Source organism: Musca vetustissima, unplaced genomic scaffold (assembly GCF_032173495.1).
Source record: "Musca vetustissima isolate MV318-11 ecotype Yass unplaced genomic scaffold, APGP_CSIRO_Mvet_v1 utg7742, whole genome shotgun sequence".
Taxonomy (NCBI): Eukaryota; Metazoa; Arthropoda; class Insecta; order Diptera; family Muscidae; genus Musca; species Musca vetustissima.
In genome coordinates, this window is record NW_026881582.1 from 100909 (window position 1) to 127798 (window position 26890).

Below are 26890 nucleotides of genomic sequence, written 5' to 3' on the forward strand. Positions count from 1 at the left end.
CGCTTTTATATATTTACATGTATTTATCACAAGTTTTAGATTTTAATGTAAAAAGTACAAATATAATGCTATCATTCAATACTGTTTTAGCATTGCTTTTTTGTATGTGAAGTTTATGTTACCTTGGATGAGAGGAAATGAGTTACTACTGCAGTGGATTAGTAGCAATATATTTGTTTTTTGGTGTTTGGAAGGCATACAGAGGAAGCAAAGGTCGAAGGTAAGTACCGTGGTAAAACAAAAACAAATAAAAAAATATATATAGAAGGAGGCCCGAATTCAGACCACCAGCTGGCTTCAACATTTGTTTGCAAATCTTTCAACTGGTAGCTTTTCACGTAAGTAAATGCTGGATGTGGGGGTAATAGTGGGTGCTACACTAGATGTGGTCGAAGAGTTGCTAGACGAAGGTGTCGCTGACGAATGGTGATGTACCATTGCAGCAGCACGCATAGAATGCTGATTGTTTTGTTGCTGCTGCTGCTGGTAGAGCTGTTGCGCGCTGCGTTGTTGAGACGACGACTGTAGATTATGCATGAAATACGCGTTCATATTCGTGGGATGTTGCGAATGCTGTTGATGATACGGATATGCCATCACCAATTGCATTTGTGGCAAAACTTGTTGCTGATGTTGGTGCTGTTGCTGTTGTTGTTGTGGTTGCAAATCCATGTGGCCCGCAGTGCGCATCATTTGTAAATAGTTGTCGTCGCCTATCGGTGCCTGCCGACTGCCGTACTTTAGTTCTCGTGATATTCCCTGCTTGTAGTTTCGGTGATCTTTGTCGATGACATACGCCACCTCTCTCAACTGCATAATTGTCGCTTTGAATTTTGCATACAAATGCGGTGACTGCTGTTGCAGTGCTATCGCTGTTGCCACCAAAGGATTGTGTTGTTGTTGCAGTTGATGAAAAACTCCGACATGATCGAGAAATGTTTCCAATTGTGTCATGTGGGACATGATAAGGGTATGAATACGTTGTAAATCCAACGCTGGGTCCAATGCCGTTATCAAATCCATTTGAAAATAGTCCATAGCTTCCGCTGAGACGTTTTTACAGCCTGGCGCGTTTTCATCCGATCGATCACAGCAACTATACACGCCATTTACGAAAGCAGATGGGTGAAAATATTGTGATCTTATGGAATTGGTTAGGCAAATTTTATGAAGCAGGTCAATCCATTCTCTTTCTTCGACACAGTTAGTCGTCTGTACAATAAGTGAACGGTCTTTACGCACAATCTAAAACAAATAAAGACAAAAAATATTAATATTATTGTACTATATGTACAGTCGAGTACGGTTATACCGAATTTAGTTCGTTAGAGCTACTAAATTCACTCGATTAGAAATGTCAATTCCAAAGCGTATACGTCACCTAAATCCTGTTCAGGAACCTAGTGGACGCTATGGAATTCACATTTGAGATCGAGTAGATTTCGTAAATCTGAACGCACTTTTATAGAAGTTCGTTATATCCAAGGTAAGTCAAAACAGAGAAATATATATTCAGTTAGAAACTTGTAGATGTTGTGTCTTTTTGACAATTTTTCCCAGCTTTAGAGTAAAAATTACTTTTTTTGAGGATTGTCATCGGCAGTATTACGTATATTTGTAGTAAGTTCGTTATATCCAAATTAAAATATATGAAAACCGAAAATACCTTATCGTTGGATTCGTTCAGGATGCAAATATGACTTATTAGTGGTCTATAAAATCACATTCTTTTGTAAAATTATCTGTTAGGTCTTATAGGTGTTATTATTGTATGCAGTTGAACTATAGTAGATAGCCAACATTCTTTTGTAAAATTATCTGTTAGGTCTTATAGGTGTTATTATTGCATGCAGTTGAACTATAGTAGATAGCCAACATGGCCAAAAACTTATTTTAAGTATATAACAATGAATAATCAAACTAAATTCAGAATGTATAATATTGAGTAGTTCTACAAAACTAAATTTAACGCAAACAACAAATGTAATCAGATTCAATAAATATAACCCCACCCAATCCACTGCACTTTACTAAGCTTCCGTTAAGAAAAGCAGTGGGGAATGAAAGCATAAATCTTACATTAAAAATTAACATACGAGCGAAATTAAAAACGATATACATTAAAATGCATTTGTATATACTTGACGTTGGTCAACATTTAAAATGAACGGCTGATTCAAATACATCGAATTGTGCTGGATAAATCTTATTGGAAGAAATTTATTCAATAGCATCTATCGTTACTGTAATTTGGAGTAAGCAGACAATATCCAGTAACATTTGGTAACAATTGTTATCAAGTAAACAAACACAGCTAATATGTTTTAATTTACAAACAAATTTAGTAATTCGTTCGAATTCAATTTTATTTTGCATTTAACGTTTTCTTTCGAAAATAATCTTTACAATAGTAAATTTTCGAGAACTTAATTTGAAATTCATAACATTTCACTTGTATTTCGAGTATGTAATTGGTAATTCACAACATTTCTTTTGTAATTTTAAACTTTTCATATGAAATTCAAAAAATTCCATTTAAAATTTAAAAAAAATTCATTTGTAATTGGTATATTTCCATTTGAAATTTTTAGTTTCATTTGAAATTCAAAGAAATCCGTTTAAAATTCAAAGAATTCAATTCGAAATTCAAAACATTTCACTTGTAATTCATAAAATTTCAGTTGTAATTCATAACAATTCATTTCAAATTCATACATATTCCATGTGTGTTACCATTATCTGTTAGGTCTTATAGGTGTTATTATTGTATGCAGTTGAACTATAGTAGATAGCCAACATGGCCAAAAACTTATTTTAACTATATAACAATCAATAATCAAACTAAATTCAGAATGTATAATATTGAGTAGTTCTACAAAACTAAATTTAACGCAAACAACAAATGTAATCAGATTCAATAAATATAACCCCACCCAATCCACTGCACTTTACTAAGCTTCCGTTAAGAAAAGCAGTGGGGAATGAAAGCATAAATCTTACATTAAAAATTAACATACGAGCGAAATTAAAAACGATATACATTAAAATGCATTTGTATATACTTGACGTTGGTCAACATTTAAAATGAACGGCTGATTCAAATACATCGAATTGTGCTGGATAAATCTTATTGGAAGAAATTTATTCAATAGCATCTATCGTTACTGTAATTTGGAGTAAGCAGACAATATCCAGTAACATTTGGTAACAATTGTTATCAAGTAAACAAACACAGCTAATATGTTTTAATTTACAAACAAATTTAGTAATTCGTTCGAATTCAATTTTATTTTGCATTTAACGTTTTCTTTCGAAAATAATCTTTACAATAGTAAATTTTCGAGAACTTAATTTGAAATTCATAACATTTCACTTGTATTTCGAGTATGTAATTGGTAATTCACAACATTTCTTTTGTAATTTTAAACTTTTCATATGAAATTCAAAAAATTCCATTTAAAATTTAAAAAAAATTTCATTTGTAATTGGTATATTTCCATTTGAAATTTGTAGTTTCATTTGAAATTCAAAGAAATCCGTTTAAAATTCAAAGAATTCAATTCGAAATTCAAAACATTTCACTTGTAATTCATAAAATTTCAGTTGTAATTCATAACAATTCATTTCAAATTCATACATATTCCATGTGTGTTACCATTATCTGTTAGGTCTTATAGGTGTTATTATTGTATGCAGTTGAACTATAGTAGATAGCCAACATGGCCAAAAACTTATTTTAACTATATAACAATCAATAATCAAACTAAATTCAGAATGTATAATATTGAGTAGTTCTACAAAACTAAATTTAACGCAAACAACAAATGTAATCAGATTCAATAAATATAACCCCACCCAATCCACTGCACTTTACTAAGCTTCCGTTAAGAAAAGCAGTGGGGAATGAAAGCATAAATCTTACATTAAAAATTAACATACGAGCGAAATTAAAAACGATATACATTAAAATGCATTTGTATATACTTGACGTTGGTCAACATTTAAAATGAACGGCTGATTCAAATACATCGAATTGTGCTGGATAAATCTTATTGGAAGAAATTTATTCAATAGCATCTATCTTTACTGTAATTTGGAGTAAGCAAACAATATCCAGTAACACTTGGTAACAATTGTTATCAAGTAAACAAACACAGGTAATATGTTTAAATTTAAAAACAAATTTAGTAATTCGTTCGAATTCAATTTTATATTGCATTTAACGTTTTCTTTCGAAAATAATCTTTACAATAGCAAATTTTCGAGAACTTAATTTGAAATTCATAACATTTCACTTGTATTTCGAGTATGTAATTGGTAATTCACAACATTTCTTTTGTAATTTTAAACTTTTCATATGAAATTCAAAAAATTCAATTTAAAATTTAAAAAAAATTCATTTGTAATTGGTATATTTCCATTTGAAATTTGTAGTTTCATTTGAAATTCAAAGAAATCCGTTTAAAATTCAAAGAATTCAATTCGAAATTCAAAACATTTCACTTGTAATTCATAAAATTTCAGTTGTAATTCATAACAATTCATTTCAAATTCATACATATTCCTTGTGTGTTACCAATTATATTTTTCGAATTTAAAATTAAATGCTATGAAAAACAAATGGAATGTTATGTATTTCAAATCAAATATTAAGAATTTCAAATGGAATTATTTAAATTTCAAATGGAATTCTATGAATTTCGAAAGATATTCTATGAATTACAAATGAAATTCTCGAATTACAACTGATATGTTATGAATTGCAAATGGAATTCTCGAATTGCAAATTATATGTTGTGAATTAAAATGGAATTCTCGAATTACATTTGATATGTTTTGAATAACATGTGAAAAAGGTGTAGAATTGGTTTGGGAAAATCAAATTTGTTAATTTTTTGAAATTGAAGCGAAAGAAACCTTACGACAAAAATACCTTAAATTGGAAGGTACGGTTATATGGGGCTATAGTCAAACAAAATTTGGCTCAAATCCAAGTGGTTCGGCAGTTAAATAGTTTTTACCCCATATTTGGATTCGGTAATTTGCCCAAGTATTTTCCCACGTTTTAAAACGATTTGATAACAGAACTCCATTTTGAAACGATTTGATAACAAAACCCAGGAAATTTGGTTTAAAATACAGTCGAGTACGGTACGAGTACAACTGGTAGGGACAACTGGTACAATTGGTAGGGACCAAGCAAATTAGGTCATTATAAAAAAAAAAAGTTCGTTATATCCAAGGAAAGGCAAGATTACAGGCTTAGCAGAAAAATATATAATTAGTTAGAAATTGGTAGATTTTTTTTTGTCCTTTTTGTCAATTCTTAAGGTGCTTCTCCTTTTCTTTAATGAGTCTCATATGAGTCTTATAAGCGTACTCGTTTGTATTGTATTGGTGATTCAATATAGTAAATGCCCGCAAATGGATATTTTCGAGCCGTGTGGTCTTTGCCCCGTTAAATCGCTTTTCGCTTCAAAAATAACTTTAGATGTAGTTGCGGAGTTGTACTTGGAATAAATTCGAAATTTTATAACCTTTTACAAAAACAAAATTTGTTTCAATAAATGAAATTCTAAAAAAAATATTTAAAATACGTTCTGTTGAAAATGGTCAACTTTATATTTTAATATGTAATGCGTATCTGGGTAACATTCATTGTACATGTAAATAAAATTATTATGTTTCATTTTTCTCTTGCGATAATTGCTTTAACGATTAAATGTATTTATTTCTATAGGATTTTATGTTTTGTGGTTAGCTTGTACCAAAACAAATGGTCAAGTCTTTGGATAAAAAATTATTTTTAATATTTATTTATGACAATTTTCTTATTAAAAAAAGTAAAGCAACATCTTCTAGGTTTTATTTACAGACATGTTATTTTGCTACCACTAAAAAATTTTTAATTGTAATATTTGAGAGCACTACTTATATACACATGAATTGCATAGTGTGGAAAATTAAAACTAAAAGTGAAACCGTCGTACAGTACAACACCACCAGTAGGCATGCTACAATCGCACCCAATCAAAAGGCAGACAAAATGAGAAGAATTGAAGAAAAAGAAACAAAAACATTGCCACCACCTTTGAAGTGTACATGGCAGTAAGAAAACAACCGAAACAAACAAATTAAATATGTATGTTTGTTGGTTAAAAATGAAGCCCCTCGAAGAAGCTCTACGACGATTCAATCATGGGTGTTGAACATCACTTTTAAAAGGGAAATTTTGTAATAATGCTGCAACAACAATAATAGCTTCATTCCTTTATACGACCATTGAAGCTGTCGCTTAGAAGAGTACAGCAAAAACAAAGTCTTTTATTAGCTATAATTATGTATGAGATATTTTTATGGTTTGTATGAATTTATGAGTGTATGAACGCAAACCGCAGTAGAATGGGAACGACACAATTGTTGTTTTTAGACATACAATGCGTCATGTGAATTTTGTACAAGACCCTGCAACTTGATTAAGTGAATTACAACAATTTGAATAGGTGCAATTTGACTACATATAGAAAGGTTTCACTGGCCAACTTTCTCAACATTGCACTCTCTGCAGATGATTTGCATAGTAGGCGTTAATGATTGTTTGTGATACATTACTGAAGACTGATTTAATTCAAGTTTGGGTAACGTTTATTGGACAGTGATTTTCTCTTTTTAACAAAGTAGATGAACTTTTTAAGATTAAACCATCTCCACATGAAACCCCACTGAACTGTTAAAAAATAGTTTTATGTTTTCCTAATACGCCCTTTATAAAGAATCAAGTGATTCACAAATATGTCGCAGAACATGTTTAGCTATTATTAACCATATTCCATTCTGTAAATGTACATTTTGTAGACCACAACAGATAGACTTTAGCGCGATATAATTTAAAGTTTTTTTTTTCAATTATTCTCTATACTCACCTTAAAACAATTTTGCATTTTAAAACTTTTCTCATTTAATTGTTCGACGCGTTCAATTTCCGACAATGGTATATCACAGATTGGTTGTTTGCCTTTCGATTTGGCATAGCACAAAGACTGGGTCGTCAGACGAAAATAGCGTTGCTTAAAAGGACGTCGACCAAAACGTTTGCGACATTGCGGGTATTTAGTCATCATGCTGGCAATTAAAAAATAAAAATATAAATATTCTTTTAATAAGAATTGTGTGGCACGGACTGTATTCTCGAATAATCCATATAATAAAATATGATAAATGCAAATGAAATAAATAAATTTTTCTTACCCCTCGCTAATATTAGTAATGATAAATTAGTCAGATTGTGTCAAATGTATTTGTGTAGGTGGATATGGATGTGTTTGGGATGAGAGGCAGATGATATATGTTATGGGTTGGAAATTGCGTGATTGGTAATGAAAATGCAAGATATGAAAAATGTTATTATTATTGAACTACTGCAAAATATTTTATTTCGAATGGTAAAAATGGCTATGCTCACCCTTCCTTTAATAATACTGGCTCCAGACTGTTCTCCCCAATGGGGAAGAGACTGCCGGATTCATGATTGGATCCGTTCTCATCAATACAGGGCGTGGAAATATTTTCCAGAAATGCTTTCACTGCCTCAACATGCTTTTCTGTGCAGAATTTTTTATACAACTGTCCGGTGTACTCTTCTTTACAGGGTTGCTGTGAGGAACGCGAACTTACCAAATTTCCCAGCGATTGTATTGTTTTTGATATCAGTGTCAATGTACGATTCGTTTGACAGTCCTGCCAGAAGAAGATCGAATACAAATAATTAGTTGTTATTTTAGGATATGAATAGGATTTTAAAATTACCAGTGGCTCTGTGGTTAAATCAAATAGTTTTGGCCCCAGTATGGCCGGTGCAAAAAAACGCAGGAATATAAAACCCGATACAACCGAATATCGAACTTCACGATTGTGTGGAAAATGACGTCCGGCACATTCTCGCAAATCATGAAAAATTTGGCACAACACTTTGGGACAACGTACAGCGCTCTTGGTAATGGCGTCGAATACCTTCTCTACATAGTCTTGCAGATGATGCAAATTAGTATCGACCGCTGAGCGATCTTTCACTTTGGACGGATCTATTTCGCAGGGCTTCTTTTCAGCGAGTATTTGCGCCAATACGGGCCGTAGCGTTTGATGCAGATAGTGTAAGCCCGATAAGCGCATCGCCTCGTCCATCATTTTCGAAACCAATGTATTGCCACGAAATATGGTTGTCGGATCGGTTAGATTTGAGATCTCGTGGTCTGCTAATGCCTTAATAATGGGTGCGATCCGGCCCGTGTGTGTAAAAAGACGAACCAGCGGCTGTGATACATCCGTTTTACATGACACCAATTCGCCCAGTATAAACACTGATGATAAAGTAATGGGTCGTTGGTCCACGGACTCGAGCAGTAGATTCATAAGATCATCGTAAGTGGCAAGCGGGAAAACGTGATCGGCGGTATAGAGTATTTTTAAACGGAGCGAACCAATTGTACTGTCGCCGCTCAACCGTGTGCCCGGTGGAGTGGCACACGATCGCGTCGACGGATTCACTGACCGCACTGAGGAGCTTAACGACCTCGGTTGAAGGTAATACCAGGCAGAAGGTTGAATGGATGCTTGTTGCTGCTTGTTACGCATTGGCAACTTCACTTCACCCAGAAACACCTTGTCAGACATGCCAGAAGCATCGTGCCACACCGACACCGTTATCTCGCACAAATCCGCCCCTCCCACCGGATAGATTGTGTAGGCTTTGTTCGAATTGATCGTTCCACTTCCGCTGCTCGAATCGTAGTGTGCCGATTTCGCCGAGGACGAGGAATCGCATTCAATACTAAGGTCGAAACTCATACTCTCATCAAATTCGGGATTCACCGTCTTCTTGCGCAATTTTGTTCGTTTCAATATCTGCCGTTTGTTTGAGTACGTGGCCGTACATAAAACATAGGGATCACAAGTACCATTCTTCTTTGGCAAGTCTGTGCACTCCGGGACACGTATGGTCACACGAGAGTGTTTTCCATTCGCAGACGAGTTTTTCCAATTTGTGCCGTCCTCTATACTTTGCTGTTGATGGTGTAGATTAAATATTGAGCCATTGCCACCACCACCTCCAGTCCCGCCTGTGCTTCGATGTTTGTTCGTATTGTTTCGTTGTATATTGCTCAGTTCACTATTCTCTTTGTAGTCGTTTTGCAACGACTGATGCTGCTGCACGAACTCCTCAATAATTTCACTGTTGTTGCGATCGTAATCGCTTGGTCGCAGCATGTTGATACGTTGTTCGTTAATCTGTGCGGGTGATTCCTCGAATTGTACCACAATGTGTGCCATCCCCTGCACTTCGGAGTCCGAATCGACCGGCCTGAGTGAAAACCAATGATCCTTGTGATTGTACATGTGTAGTTCTTCGCGTTTTATGGCAATTTTTCCGATGGGCTTGTCCTGTTTCATGTGCCGATCTCTATCCCAAACATATACCGATAGGTAACGAAAGCGACGCGGAATTTTAAACTGATACTCTTCGCCGAAAAATGGCGACAATGTACGTTCTATGGTGGGTGTTCGGCAAATTTCTTCCTGATCCAAGGCGATCGTGCAGTAAACATCTCGTGTTCCCTGTGTGCTACAACTTGTATTTGCCGCATTTCGACTGCTTAGATTTTTCGCTTCACCTACAAAAAATGAAAACAAATCATTAATAACTTCATAATGGGGATCACCCGAATCAAAGCAGTATTTGTTGTGTACATTTTAAAACTGTGACGATTTTTAGCGTAACAGAAACCAACAGTCGGTAGAGGTATGTAAATATGTGAATAACGAAAAGCATTACAAGACTACTTTAAAATCACTTGCCAACTTCCGTTTATTAATACCTTTTTTAAATCCTTTTTTAAAATGATACCATCATATCATCAAACATAACTTACAATTTGTGGTCTATAATATCAAAAAAATACAATTTTTAATATTAAGTCTAATTACAATACTAAAATTAAGACCAGGTACAAATTATTACGTGACTTTCTTGTAATATTTATACAGTAGATATCGGATATAAGCACATCTCATATAAGAAAAAATCGCATATAAGAAAGATTTTCAAAAAAACCAAGCTTATACTATCGTATATCCGATATTTCCATATAAGAAAAAACGCATATAAGAAAGAAATCTCCGGCTTTTTTGAGTTTTTTATAACCGATATCAACTGTATATGCAGAAGGTAATGAGTAAATCAAAAATGTTTTCGATTTAGTTGGATAATAAGAACAAATAACACAGATATATTATCGTTGCAATTTATGAACATGTTATGTTGTCTCGCCTTTTATATCTAAAGACAGACATGATTAAAAAATACAATAACGGAAATTATGCAAATATATAACAAATGTGATTGAAGAAATTACTACAAATTCTCAAAATACATCGGATAAGTATAGGTTTCTAAGTTCGACACACGTTTGAATCAGATGCCTTAGTGTTATAATTGATTCCAATATTTTTTTGGAATTGCATTTGGATCAATTCGACAAAGGGGAGAGAATACGAATAACAGCTATTCTGCTTCTAAATAAGCGAAAATTTCAACCGTTTATTGATATTCGACAGCATTGCAATATTCTTTTTTTTAAGAATATTATAGACATTTCTGTAAACATGTAAATAAATTTGCAAACTTGCAAATTGAGTAATGTTATGTGACGTCTAAATGATGAATGTAATATTTTAAGCACATGCAAATATCAAATCTGTTATACAAAATTGAAAAAAAATGTGAAATGAAAATGACGAACAACCACACGGTTTGTAATATGAAACCAAAAAAAAAAAAGACAAGTTTAGAACGGCAAATCAGCAATGCCAGCATCTGTGTAAACCCACTACACATACATACACGCCCAGACAGTACAGCAGTAGTCATCAGCTTTACAAGTGAGTACGTACATGAATACATACGTATATATTGGACCGGAAATCGATTTGAGCGCACGTACAAGATGCACATTTATAAGAACCGCAAAACCAGAGCAACGACAAGGCAGTATTGCAGGTACAATCTGTTCCCTCAGCATCAAATAACACAGATCGACGACTCAACAACAAACCAATATTTAATATCATTTATTGTCCGCGACATAAAATAAAAGATCTTCAGTTTGCAATTCTACATGAGAAGATTAAGGAAGAACCAACAAAAACAGGTTTTACCTCTGCATCGTTCCAAAGTTACACTGAAGATATCTCATCGCCTATCGCAGTAGACGGTAGCGGCATGTGGTATGGGATATCTTTAATCATAAACGAAAACGTGCACAACTTCTTGGAATAAAAGCAAATAAACACAACTGAATGAGTGTGAATAGAATCTCCACGCCACGCCAGAGTGAGGGTATGTACGTGGATGCCAGAAAACAGATGTAAAAATATCGCAAAGATGCAGAAGAGAAGCAACACGTGTTCCAGAGGGAATCGTGCACGTTCACAGTTGTAATCAAACAAGAAATGATCCATAGATTTAGCGAGCAAACGGAAGGAAATACCGGGCAAATAAGTAAATGTATGATTAATTATTGAAATTTGCAGGATACAGTAGTTCAAGGCATGAAGTTTAACTTCAAAAGAGCAAAATATAAAAGTAATATTTAAATGTTAACGTCAATTTACAATAATCACGAATGTTTTATTATTAATATCGCTTTTTCTTTTTTTTTTTGTTAAATTATATGATAAAATCTATAATCATATTCATGTTATTGATATTATATTTGTACATAGATATCAATAAAGTCTAGTATGTTTAGTACAGAAAATTGATCATTTCGATTGTGCAACCGTACAATATTGCGTTCATGCTATATTTTAAGTATTTTGAATGTTTCTGAACTATTTCATTGTATAGCTTTTATAAAGAGATACAGTTATATTTTGGGTAATTTGCTTATTTAGCCAGATTTTCTCTCAAGTTCTACATTACACTACAGACATTTATATATGACTATAGGCGGAGGATATACTGTTGCTGTCAATAAGTGTAGCATGCATCATACTTAACATTTACAAAAACACAAAACGTCCCATCAAGGCATGAAAGAGAATATAAGAAGACCCTGGCACCAATACATCAGGGAAAATGTGTTAAAATTCAGAACAGATCGATTAAAACCTATGCACCACTATATAGATTTGTATTTTAATAAAAAAAGAAAAACTAATTGAAATTCAAATTGAAAATTCTCCTTTACTGATTTATCTTTTGAAATATCTAATTTTTCGCCGATATTATGTTTCAACGAACGGACAAGGCTTAACCGCCGGTGAATTTTAGGCTGATCGAGAATATATGTCAATATCATATGCAACTGAAATTTATTACGGGAAAATATTTAGTAATCTTTTTATATCAACATAAAAGATACCCAAGCTTTAGATTTGTTCATGCTTTAGGTTAAACTGAAACAATAGGTTCGTTCCCGTACTTTTTGATAGTAAAGCTAGTAAAAGAGCGAACTATCAAAAATTACTCTCACATACAAGATTTGCGCAAAAAGTAAAGGAACGAAAAATAGTTAAAACATGAAGAAACGTCAAAATCAAAAATTTCATCAATTAAGGACAAAAAAAACTACAGAAACCTAATGCACACAAAGAAACAAAAAGTTAAACGGCGTCCATTGTGTGATTTTGATAATATTAATATTTATTGTTTATTTTTTATTTGTATAATTTAGATGAAAACATTATCGAATATTTGGAAGTGGAGTTTCCGACGACTCCAAGTCCGGAAAGCCTTACATGGCTGGACGCTCCCATAACGTTAATGTTTAGGCGCTCCACTCGGAACATTTTGAAATGATTACCGTAAGTAGCCCTCCTTGTGCTGACTACAGTGATAGATATTTCATGTGGGGAAATACATACTTCCCGAGACATTGGCCTTGAAATTTCGGAGAATATTTTGTTTAAAACAATCGCAATCCAAATTCTTTTTTTAAATTGTATATACATTATGATATATTCTTCTTCTAGTTTTAAAGCACAAACCATAACCTTTAAAATGATACTCATATTACCTTGCTGGAAATAGTCAAACGGCTGATTAACACAACATACTCTCCGAACTTTCAAGGCCCATATCTCGGGAAGTATGCATTTCTCCCCATAAAATATATATCACTGTAATCAGTTCAACGATGACTACTTACTGTAAAAATGTCAAAGCGATCCAAGTGGTTCCCCTAAACTTGACATAAGCCCAAGATATTTTGGGCAAATGTACACACATTGGTTAGTACGATTAACCAATAGAACTTGATGATGCACGTTCCCAACCCAGGTCTTCTTTCTATAGTATCTTCATCTGAATCTTCTGCCAGCCATTCATCTTCGCTATCCTCCAAAAGAGAATAATCTGTTTGTCCATTTTTTAATTTCTTGTTTTTTTTCAGGCAAATGTGTGTGCGTCTGTGCGTGTGTCCCTTTTGTTGAAGCGCTAACTTTCATGTGCTTTATTTCGGGCTGTATATCTCTGGCAATCAAATGTCAAATTCATAATTTACTACATTTACTATTTCGTGCTAGGCCAAATTGGTCTTGCAGAAAATAGGAGAAGAGAACGCAATTTTGGTTTTAACTCTCTTAAATTTAATTTCAAATTTAAGAGAGTTTTCGGCGTAAGGGAACGCTTTTCTAGCAAAAGTTGCAAAACTTGTACAATATAGTACTATATTGCAGGTTTGGGAACACAGCTAATGATGAAATATTTTCATATATTTTTTTTGTTTTTGTATTTTACTGTCAACTTTATTGAAAAAATCGATATTTGCTTGGACAAAACAAATTCAACCGGTATTATAATTTCTCTTTCAGAAAATGCAATAATGGACAACTTTTTCACTACAATAACACTTTTTTCTTTATGGTATCGAATAAATTAATAAAAATTAGTAGACTCTTACAGTAGGGGAATGTACTAATAGTTAACATGTCTTTCACATTTTATATTTTTGAATTTTTTAGTTGTCTTTAGTGTATGTAAGGAATTTTAACAAAAAAAAAAAAAAATATATATATATATATATATTTATACGGCCACAACAAGCAATTAAAAATGACAAACGATAAATTCACTTTGGGAATTTCATAAAAAAAGGAAATATCTGAAGAAAATAAAGTTCGCAAAAGTTGAAAGTTAAAGCCACAAATACAGTTTCGGTGATTCATCGAGGACACGAAAGTCAAGATGAAAATAAAAAAAACGGATTTTTTAACTTTTGGCTTTGATTTCTCAAAATTTCAAATGGGCTAATAAGATTACAAATTAACTGTATTTTTCACTATATTAATTTTTGTTTTTAAGTCATTTTATGTTTTAACAAATTTTGATTTGAATTTTATAATTTTCAAAGTGTTCAAAACTGCCCCCCATTAAAACAGTAATATGTATTCATATTCGTCATAGTAATATGTATTCATATTCGTCCATTAAAATAGTAATATGTGTAATCATTTTAAAGGTTACATATACCAGCTAAAATGCAAAAAGGCGTAACTAACAAAAAAAAATTGAAAATTTACGTTTTGAATGAATATTGTAAATGTCAATAAACTACATGTGTTGACAAATTTCACACGTCTGCGGTCAAAAAAGGAGCTTCTATTAACAAAAAACAAAAAGACGTAACTACAAGTGGGTTTATTTGATAAATGCAAAAAGGCGTAACTAACAAAAAATTCACGTTTTTCTTTAATTGTTATGACTGCCATTAAACTTTACTTTTTACATTTAGCTTTGGGGATGTGCAGTCACATGTGTGACTACAACACTCTGAGACCGGTTAGGTCCGTTGTGATCATCCACAAGAAGAGATACAGCGAAGAGAAGAGACCAAAGACAGATCTGTAGGGGAGAGAAGATTAGTAAATTAAAGGAGTGAAGAATGAATGAAAGTCGATGGCCCTATGAGTCAGACAGAAAAAGCGTTACGTGCCAAGGTTGTACGCTCCTAACCACTTTATGTTTCTAATTATGCTGTAGATTAGAGCAGGTTCGGTTGTTGAAAAGAAGCTGAGATTCGGTATGTGTCGCTTGCAAGCCAGGGCTGGGCAATGACACAGGAGATGCTCAATTGTGTCCGTCTCCTCCTCGTCAACACAGAGTCTACAGTAATCAGTTGCATCAAGATCCCATTTACTAGTAAAAGCCCTGATGTTGCAGTGACCAGTGATAATTCCCGTCATCACTCTAATTTCAGCTTTGCTCAGGTTCAATAGTGAGTGCGTTCTTTTGATAGACAGAGTCGGCCAAATTGATCTTGACACGTTGCACCTAGGTTCGTTGTGCCAAAGTTTGCAGGCTGTTTCGTCAAAGAATGCCTCAAAGTTCCTATAGAAAAGACATATGGGTGGTTTGATTGAGTCATCAGTTTCTAGATCGTTGGATTGAGATCCTCGTCTAGCTAGTTCGTCCGCTCCTTCATTACCCAAGATGTCACAATGTCCTGGTACCCAACACAACCGATAGCTATGGTTAAGTCCTTCCAGAGATCCTCTACACTTGAGGACGGCTTCGGATTGGATGTGACAAGATTTGATGGCTTTAAGAGCCGCTTGACTATCCACAAAGATAGTCACCGGTTCAACGACCTCAGCATCCAGATTTTTTATCAATTCCGCTGCCTTCCAGATCGCGAAGATTTCAGCTTGGAAAACACTACAGTTACTATTAATCTAAATAACTAAATTTGTTAAAAAAATTATAGTCTATTATTCGTCATATGCAATATCACCCTGCCAGGCATACTTTTTCATTTCACATGACATGTTTATAGTTTTCATTCAAAACTGTTTTTTGCTTCTCCTACACAGTTATGCTTTTGTTAGTTATGCCTTTTTGCATTTTAGCTAACGATATGTACCTATTAGTTAAAATTTATAAGAATCCAAAAATTACAAAATAAAAAATGTTATAAGGCTTGAAAGAAAAAAGTGTTCAAAGGTGACCGCCTCTCCCCTATAGAAAAAGTTTTGGTTCTTCAAGATTTGGATGTCGATTTATGTTAACATTATGTCTGTTTCAAAACCTGCAACGTAATAAATCTTCGTTTGATATGTTATGGCCACCAATACACATCCCTTAAATATTTTAAGGTGTTACACACCGAATGGCAAATTGAATATACCCCTTTACTCACCATCTTCATGTAATAACATAAAATTACGCCTTTCTGAGTATAATACATTTAGTTTCCAGTTTTATATTTTCAACTACTTTTTTTTTTTTTAAATAATGAGAAAAATTGTGTTAAAGGTCACTTACAACATAAATGGACATTAGAATGTTAAAAAAAAAAACTTGACATATAAATTTGTCAATTCGACACCAAGAACGAACTCTATCGTTTACTATGCGATGTAATTGTCGTATTTGGTTGTGTGCCGGCCGACATCAATGTCGACTCGACTATCTATGGTATTGAAATACTCAATTGATCGCTCTATAATTAGGGTCAAATGACAGATAAGGAAATTTTGTACCGGATCCAAACGACCGTCAACCGCCACCAACAACAAACAAGCAAGCAATTACATTCACACACACACACATCATCGACTTGTAACAATAACCAACAGATAGATGACACTGGCACTGGCAAGTTTGAAAAACAAATATACAAAAACTTTTACACATTCATTGTGATTGTGATGATCACTGCCATATTCGTGGTCACATTATATAGTTTAACAAATTAATTGTTTAGGCGAAATTTTATAGATTCCATTGAACAGCTTCTTTCAATGTGTGCAGCAATGTAATGCCACAGAGTGTTGTCTTTGAAAATTGAGTATGTATGTATATTCGCACGACCTGCTATATAAACGCATGGTCACACAACCACACACATATGTGATATATATGTATGTAGTCAGCTCCAATCCATGGTGAATTCATTCATTATATTGCATCATATCACCTTTTCCATCAAACTCTTTTAGAATACTTTTGAAAGCTTCTTTGACCTGTAGAAAGCCGCATTGCATGTGACTTGACTGCCATAGGGAAGATTATAGACAAACAAATACGATTTTTTGTTCTTCGTGCATCCGGAGTTTTTTTTATCTTGTTGATGGAAATTCTCTTGGCTTGTTTTCGATTTCATCCAAGTTGAGATTCTGCTGAACCAGCCGGAAATACTGATTACTTGGTTACATAGCCAAATGCAGAAACCCACACACACTCACACACACATTGAACGAAACAATGTTCTCTTGACGACAGTAAATTATGTAGATATGCAAATGTGGACACAAAACAACAAAAAGTTAAAGAAAATAAAACAGATATGCAAAATACACACAAGACGGATGATGATCAAGTCCAATATATACGAATGTACACACATAAATATTTGCACAGTTATATTCAGTTCAGTCAGCACTTACAAATATGACCTCGCATTTTAATTTTTGCACCATTCAGAAAATCGGAAGGGGGTTTTTAAGAGAAGCTAAAAAATAAGTATTTATGTGTATCTGCTGGGTTCAAAGAAGGATGATTGGACAATTTTTAGTTTTAAAGCTACTTCAATTACCGATCAATTTTTTAGGGAAGGTCTATCGATCAAAGCGAGTGTACATGGCCAAATTCTGAACCGGAGGAAAATTTGAAACAATGGCCCAAAACATAATTGTGTACAAAAAGAAGCAGCAATAGAAAAATGGCTTCCTTTCTAAAATGAGGATTGCAATATGATATAATGTTTGTAAACTTCAAATATATGTAAAATTGGATGACATTGGTTTTTATGGCAAATAAATTTGAATGTATTTAATACATCTTTGACAGATCCGCCATATCATAATATACATAGGGTAAGGGCTCCTATAGTCGAGTCGGCACCTGTTGTCTATAACTTCAAATAAAAAAAAAACCGATATCCAAATATGAAAATTACGTTGAATAATCTTGTCAATGTGGGGTTTTTATTTAATTTGAACCTCTAACTAATAAATACGGTCTATTTACAATTTCAAGTAAAAATGTCAAAAACTCTTGTGTAAGAGATAGTGAGTATGTCGATTTAAAAGTTTTCTTTTCATAATTTTAAAATACATACAGAAGAATACCTTGGAATTTGAAATAATTAAGAAGTTTTATTTTAAAACAAAATAATTCAAAAATGTTTTATGGCATCGGGAAGTACACAAAATTTCGAAATAGATGAAACTTACTACAATATAGTGGAAAAAAATGTACTCGGAGTGAAGAACAATTTAAAATACGTAAATCCTTTAAGTGGCGACGACCTGTACACTGGGATTTGAATATTTATATTAATGTTAGATAGTAATTGATGATGACAAAGATGCATTTTTGATATTCAAATTTCAATTTATGCTTTAATTTCATTAAGACAATCCAATTCTTCCATACAGAAAAACTACAATAACAAAAAGTAAAAGAAAGTCTCAGATATTTTTATCGTAGAAAAAAAAAGAAATAATAATTTCCGTTTGCTCATTCTTTTCAAAATTTATGCATATCATTTCTTAGTTTCTTAATGGTTGTACTGAAAGACATTTCCCAGCAAAACCGAGTACAACCAGATTTAATTTTTTAAATTTATGACCCTTATGATCTGTGTTTGCAAAATATTAGTGGCTGGGTGGTACGATTATATTTTCCACCATTCAAATGCGTTCTTCTATCTTTCTATCTTATTTTTCTTTTTTGTATTTCTTTTTTCGAAAGGAAAACTAACATCAGTACCTAAAAAAATCCCACAATATGTATTCAGTTTTAGTGAAAAGTGTTAAAAACTCTGAAGTTTTCTTTCTAAATAGAAATAAATTTTCTTATCATTTTCATGCCGAAAGGCTTTCTTGATGAACGAATGAAATCGTGTGTTAATAAAATGGAAAACAAATTGGTAATGTATTGAACGCAAAACTCACGACCTTATCTATGTCTATTGCAATTAATAAGTAAAAGAAAAAAATCAGGACACAAATATAATGACGCATAGTAAAAAGGCATAAAAACAATAACTTCCAAAACTGGAATTAACTTCTGCTTATTAACTTCTATCGCCACGGCCTTTTAGGGGTCATATGAGTAGAGAGTGCCATAGAAATAACAGCAAATGAGATATCAAACCTAATCGCCAGAAGTGCTGCTGACCGATTGGAAACAAAACAATTTTATGGGGAGACACAAATTAATATAAGACAAAACTACTATTGACGCTTAACAAATAGGAAATTAGCAGACGACAGGACTGAATGACATCACTAAAGACACTGAAGTTCTAGTATCTTATTGAAGCAAAATCCCAAGATGGGTTTACTTCTTTTCTAGAGCGCCCATGAATGATGAGAACTAATGAAGAACTATGAAATTCATGATCACTTTTAAAACTAATATTTATTGTGTTTAGTTTTATAACAGTTTCCAATTCCTAAGTATATACCGACGTATACCCTTTATTTAGTATAATTCAAATATTGTTGGTAATGTTGCATCAATACCATAATAAATGTGTTGTATATAATAAAGCTAAAATGAATTAAATGCAATTGAAAACTGGAAATCTCACAGGTATGGCATTTTTTCCAACATAGGTATACCATTTTTAAGCCACAACAGAACTAAGCATTGAAGAGTGTCGCAACTCTTTTACTACCTACCATTACTTCATATCCGGACTAAAACATTTAAACCCTGTGTTGGGTAGACACGAACAACAAAAATACAAGTTTGTCACAACAATTGTAAGTACAACAAAAACATGGTGTTCTAAAACTTGGAAACAACTACAACATTTTCCTTAGAATAAATTCTTGTGCGTAAATTGTCATTTTCCTGTTTTATAACGAACATGAACACTAGGTCGCATCACATCGCAACATAAATAACGTTTCCTTTTATACAAAATATTTTCTTGAACAACCGGATGGTGTGCTACCAATTTTTTTTTTTTGTAAATGTACAAACACAAAGCTTGTGATAAACAAGTCCGGGTACAGCCAAGTGAAAACAAGCTTTTTACATGGCCCGATGTTAATGAAAATATACAAACTCTTTCAATTATTTGTAGATATGATGACGATTTTTTGGTTGTTTACATTTTAGTTCTAACTAGGGTTTGGGGTCGGGATTTCCCGATATTTAGGTTTTCAATGAAGTAGAATCTGGTCATCTAGTACTGATGAAGATACTCCAAAGGTATACATATTTTGAAATTAAATTAAAATGGTTGCAAAGTCAACCCCTATAAGATCAACACCTTGTCACAGTAGTTTTTTTTAAAGAAATAAGCTTTATATAAAGTGAGTAAAAGTCCTGCTGGGCATTTTGACCTCAACATAAGAAACATTATATCAAGCAACCTGTTGAATGCACAAATTAAAAATTCTTCATGTTCATGTTAATGTGTATTTGTACACATTCTTAATACAATATTTTGCTAAAAACATACTAAAATACTTTTATTTGAAAATGAATTGTTAATTACTTCTTTTTAAGTATTATTGTACAATGAAGAAGAACGTCAATTTTTTATAATTCTAATTTTTTAATTAATATAATATCATTCCTACCCTTTAATATTTTTACTTACAAATTTTGTGAAAAGTTCCGGGAATGCAAATTTTTAATTTCCCGAGAATGAAAAAAAGTCGGGAATTCCCAAACCCTAGTTATAACTGTCGTGTAGGCTAAGTGTAACAGTGGTCAGTACTTCAGCGGTTTCCCTATCTTATTTTCGCTATTTCTCATTCACCTCAATGGGACCGAACAATATGGATCGTTATAAACGTAGGAGGAGAATTTATCAGACCCACATAAGTGTGTAAAAAATAATGATAGTATTTTTTTCAACTTTATTGCGTTTCTATACATTTTATATATATAGAAAAAAGTTCGTTATAACCATGTTCGTTATAAACGTAGTAATTAGTATGAAAAATAGGTACAACGTTATTGGGACGGGAGACAAAGGATTCGCTTTTAATCATCAGTTATTTACCAGTTTCAAAATGTCGGCATTGTAGGAAAACAACAAATCTATACTCTATTTAAGTTCATCTGTTTCGATATTTTGTTTACTCCCCGATGCAATAAAAATTTGTTGAAATTGTTTATATTAAATTTGAGTATATTGATAATTATGTAAAATATTGTTTTTATGCCAATAGTCGGTATGTCGCATTTTAGTTAAACACAAATCATATACTTAATCGATTTTTCTGCTATTCGCATTAAATTAATATTATTGGACGTTTCCATCAGTGTTGCAATGAAAAATATAATAATAATTTTATTTCAAATAAAATTTAAATGAAAATATTACAATTGTAAAACTTGGTGTCGACTTGGGAACCTGTTACCCAATTCTCGGCATGGCTAATTTACGCATTTCATAGGTTAAAGGAGTTTTAAAATAAAACCATTCAAAACTAATTTATTATAAATTAATCGTTATTTTGAGCACTTCTTTAACATTTTTTACAGTTTTGAGCTAAAATGTTCAAAACGGTGCTTGTTATTCACCCATATGCCGACTATAGGAAAGGCTTAAAAAATTGTTGTTCCTACGGACGACATCGATAATAATATAATTTTAAATTCTAAAGAGTACTCCTGTATGTTCCTTACAATTACGAAAAATATCCTTGTAAAAAATATATAATTTTAATACAGATACAAGTCTTTTAAAATCGACATGCCCGCTAATTTTTTTAAGAAAAATTAATTATCATCAGAGTTGAAAGGACATCATTCACAAAATGCAAAAATGTGGCTGAAATTTTACACAGAGATAGGTTGCAATATTATTGACGATTATTCAGGTTACTTTTCATATTTGGTTATAGGATGCCGACATTAGGCGCACTTACCTTATTTCATTGATTTGTTTACTATTTATTTTAATTAAGTTGAGTAAACGCAAGTTTTCACATATATTCAATAAATATTAAACTAACAGAAATTCTCAAAATCTTTTTCGTTATTTTAATTTTGCATTATCATTAACTAGAAGCTGAATTTCTGACTAAAAAATTAAATTAGTGCCGTTCCATACTTCTATTTAATTTAGAAAATCGAAACCCAAATACATATAAATTATAATTTTAACAATTTTGAAATGGAATCTACCAATGATTGAACCATTGGCATACAATAATAATAATGGGATTGCAATAGACAATTATCCAAGTATCCAACATAATCACAACTTTTACATCAACTCGGTGTTCGACGAAAATTTGCAATCGGTCAATAATATTCTTCGATATATGGGGCAACAACAACAACGACAACAATTGCTTGTATTTTGATTAATTTTCTCATGGGGGGTTTCTCATTCATTCATGATTTTCGTTGTTTCTTCAAACAATAACAACTACTGGCGCACATTCTCACGAAATAAACAGGAAAGGCAGCAACCAACATAACGACTCGAGTCGAATAACCCGACAACAACGACAACGACGACGATGGCAACGAAACAAAACCAAAAAATAAAAATTTCATTCATAACCAGAACAGAGAACTGCATGAAAAGGGAAATTTCAATTTTGTCGACAACACATCCGCACACACACACACACATACTAATGATGACAATAAACATCAAGTCGCCGCGAAGGGAAAGACGAAATCAAACAAAAATATACAAAAGAAAACACAGGAGGAAGATGAGAACGACAACAAAACACATCGTTGCATTTGTATGGGAATTCGTTTCAATGCTCAGAACGTTCCGCACCCAACAACAACACAACTAACAAAACGATATAAACAAAGGTGCTCTGGCGCACAGGTGTGAGTGGGACAACTATGTTCCGCAACATGCACGCACGCACAAACACACACACACTCTCACACAACACACCAATTGCCTATGAAAATTAAAACACCAAACATTCTTTTGCACCATTTTATGTTGATTTCTCAATTAAAGATCCCTGCACGATTCCTGCGGATCGTCTAATTTGACACTATTTTATCAGTGTCGTTCGCTTGACGTTGGACACCAACGATAGCCAAAGAAGGCAAGCATTTGTTCACCAAACCATGTTTCACATTCCATTTTCTAGGGAACACACAGTGGACGCGCTTCTTGGCCATCAACGCCAACACATTTTGCCACATTTATTTTAGCGTTTTCGCCTAGGAAAAGCCCTTTTCTGTTACACTATTCGTCACAAGGGCACTGCACTCGCGTCACTTCGATCGAATTTTCAACAATTTTTTGCAATTTATTTACGTACCAATCTTTACTTTTAATTGCTCCTCAATTCGTACTTCCCGTGTATTATCGGCCATATTGGATCCATAACTAATGGGGTGTTTCTTTTTCAGGTGCATTGTGTTTCGTTTCAATGTTCCTTGCTCGCTCGTTTCAATGTTTTATGTTTTTTGGGTTGTATGTAAAGGTATTTAACAGTGTTGCCGCGTTGTGTTCTTTTCTACTACTCTTTTTTCTTTGAACTTTTTATTCATTTTGCACTGTAAAAATAAAATATGTAATTCCACAATTAACGATCAATGCATTCCAAATCGATTAGAATATCCCAAACTATAGTGTGTTACAGTTAAGTGCACTCAAGAAAAAAAAATAGCAAAATGCCACTACACTTCGTTACATCCATGTACCAGAGAGACGGGTAGAGAGTAGTTGCCAAATTCATTGACAGGTGAGGCAAAAAAGAAGAAAAAAAAACAGAGCCTTGTGATGCAGAAACATTAATACCAAACACACACATCCTGTTTCTATCCTGTTCTGCCTCAAGCAATTTGATATTGGATGTCCATACCAACACAACAACCTTGATGTCTGGTATACACGCAAACTTTTCTGTCGGTTGGTGGATATGACGCCGCGCCGCTGCTTGCTTCCCCCTCCACTTGTGGGGCTTTTATTTATTCATTGAGACGGCCGACGCGACCAAGCTATTTTGTTTCGAATTCATATTTTGCTCAATGAATTTTTCGTGTGACACATGTTTTCGTTTTTGGGATTGTAGTAAGTGAAGGGAAGGGTGCAGTGGGCGACGTAGGAGTGGGGGAATTTCATTCATAAAGTCGTTTTGTACACACCGTGAAACGGCATTAATTATACGAAAATGATAGACACCACTGCTTGTGTTTGTTTGTTGTGCTTGAAATATATGTACATATATTTTTGTTTTTAGCTTTGGCTTTGTAGAATGTGTGCGTCTGAGTATTATTTGTTGTTTTCTCTTCGAGATGAAGGCTAAATGATTGTTGGTCTCTTCACTCCCCCACCGACTTCAATCATCATCTTCATCCGCATATCGCAGCACCTAGTTGTATGTTTACCAAAACTAAATATTTATAATTTGCCGTTTGTCGGTAGTCTTGGTCGAAATTGGAATGCATTGACCTGACAAATTTACATTTTGTAAATTGTCTGTTTGTGTGTAGGTTTGGGGCCACATGGCCTGCAAAACAAGTCGGAATAATGAATAGATCGTAAAATGAAAATCACAGGAAATGCATAATAGAGGCACAGAACTGTTCTTCTCCTCTGCAGTTAGATGATTTAAATTTGTCGGTTTTTCCTAGTTAACTGTATGGCTCTGGGCCCTTTTTGTGCTTCCAGTCACTTTAAATATTCTGCCGATGGTAATATCCAATTCTCAATCTGCTTTAACGATTTGCGTAATTCATTGTTTTAATTCACCTTCGTGTCGGTACACTCATACACAAACATATATTTTTGCATAGCTTTGATTTTCAGTCACGTACTCTTGATTCATTTTTTGCTTCTTTTTAGCATTTAAGTACAATATGTACATATATGATTTTTCAATAAGCGATGTCACCGATTTGATTTGAAATTTTCGTATGGAATTTGGATTTCTCTTTCGCGTTTATTCCAATAATTATTAATTCTATCAAATTACATTAAACTTCCTTCCGGTTGGATGTATGTATGAATCTTCTTTGTTGTTGTTTTTGTAAAAAACGCCGATACACGGACACACTATTCAGAACGTGTACACAAACACACACACATACATATCATAAGAACATAAGCGCGAACCAACGAACATCTCAACGAGCTGAATGAAAACTGAAAAATAAACAGCCATTACAGAAATAGGGATCTAAAATCGATACACGCAAACGAATTATCGTATTATAGAAAAATCATTGAAATCGATAATTTTTATCGGCGATTACTCAGATTCATATAGAGGTGTACACACGATCAGTTTGTCGCAATTATTGTCTGATCGTTCGTTCTTGTCTGTCATTCACAGAAGTTTTAGGACGATTACACACTACAGGGCTAAGCAGAATGTTCGCGTTGAGCGTTTTTTGTTATCGCGTTAAAGCACGCAAAAAGTTAAAATATTTTAACTCCGAAGCGCAGCGCACATCAACTTCAAACGTTATTGGTCTGTTCCCGTACTGCGAGAATCTACTGTTTTTTTACCCCGATAACACCTTTTTCCTTTATGATATCGAAGAAAATAGGAAAATCGAGTAAATTCTTGCAGTACGGGAACAGACCATATGCCATGTACAGACGGGCGTCGTTCGCTCTCTCATTCGTTGTTCGACCCTTAATTGCTAAGCAGAATGCTCGCGTTGAGCGTTTTTTGTTATCGCGTTAACGCACGCAAAAAGTTAAAATATATTTAACTCCGAAGCGCAGCGCACATCAACTTCGAGCGTTTGTGTTATCGTTTCCTTGTGGTTGTTGTATTTTCGATAACACATAACGCAACGGATGGCTCATCGCGAGCATTCAGCTTAGCCCTTTAATTATGAAGTAATTACTTAGTTCCCCATACAAAATTGTCTGAGCGAACACCGACTTTTGTACATTTGAATCACTCTCCGAATAACCAAGAAATTTGTCCCATCCCTAACAATTGAGAGAATTTATCGAAAATAAATTAATTTTGACAGCATGAAAATATTTGTAAAATTTTCAAACTTTTTCGGTAAAATTAAAAATGATGAATGAAAAGTAAAAAATTTTGGAGTTTTTATATATGCAGAAGGATGTAAATTTTGTAATCTACATAATGCAATATGTATTTCTTTCCCTTTGGTTCTAATTAGCGTACAAAACGAGAAACCGATGTGGAGAAACCCAAACAAGAAATTCTCCAATTTTTTATGTGACATTTGAATTGAGAAAAAATGAAAATATACTCAAAACAACAATACTTTCAGAAAAAATGAAAAACATGAATTAAAAGTATATAGATATGGGTTCATACTATAGTCAGGAGAAAGAGAATTATTTTTGCAATTTAGATTCATATATGATTCACGTAAATATGTTACAATTTTGGTGTAAAACTAGAAACAAAAAGTTTGAAATAAAAAACTCTGATGACATGAATTAAGAATAGTGTTGTATGAACGGGTTAATTCATGTACGTAATTCTGAGAGCGAACTACGTTGTTCGAATGCCCGTCAGAACATGGCATTAGTGTTATCGTGTTGACAGATGGTCGAATACAAAACAGATGTTTTGGTTTGGATAAATCACCTTATTAGCTGTGTCTGGTTACTTTTCCAGGAACATTTACTCAGCAAATTGTTTCCAGAGATTAATCTAATTACAATACAACGTAGTCTTATAGAACGTTCACATTGTACCGGATTTTGTTCACTCAGTGGGTTTAAATTGTCAATTCTGTTTTATGCAGACATATGATTCAACTTTTTTCATAATTTTCTTTTGACAACATCTCTCCATAATCTACAGATGTAAGTTGTAACATCCATAGCCATATCTTGAGATTAATGTGAATCAACAAATTAAGATATTAATTATCTTAATTTGTACTATCCCATACAAAGAATCTACTATTTTTTACTACGATAACGAATTTTCC

At 33.3% G+C, this 26890-nt stretch overlaps 1 protein-coding gene across 1 annotated transcript; it reads right to left on the reverse strand.

Annotated features, from left to right (window-relative positions):
- Nucleotides 1-297: 297 nt before the first annotated feature.
- On the reverse strand, nucleotides 298-25034 carry LOC133327508 (GTPase-activating protein). The gene is made up of 6 exons (XM_061536025.1): nucleotides 24934-25034; nucleotides 23275-23512; nucleotides 7807-9668; nucleotides 7463-7737; nucleotides 6924-7122; nucleotides 298-1245 (listed from the first exon to the last, which is right to left on the reverse strand). The coding sequence occupies exons 2-6, from the start codon at nucleotides 23369-23371 to the stop codon at nucleotides 298-300; spliced, it is 3381 nt and encodes a 1126-aa protein (XP_061392009.1). The 5' UTR covers nucleotides 23372-23512; nucleotides 24934-25034.
- Between the last annotated feature and the right edge of the window lie 1856 nt (nucleotides 25035-26890).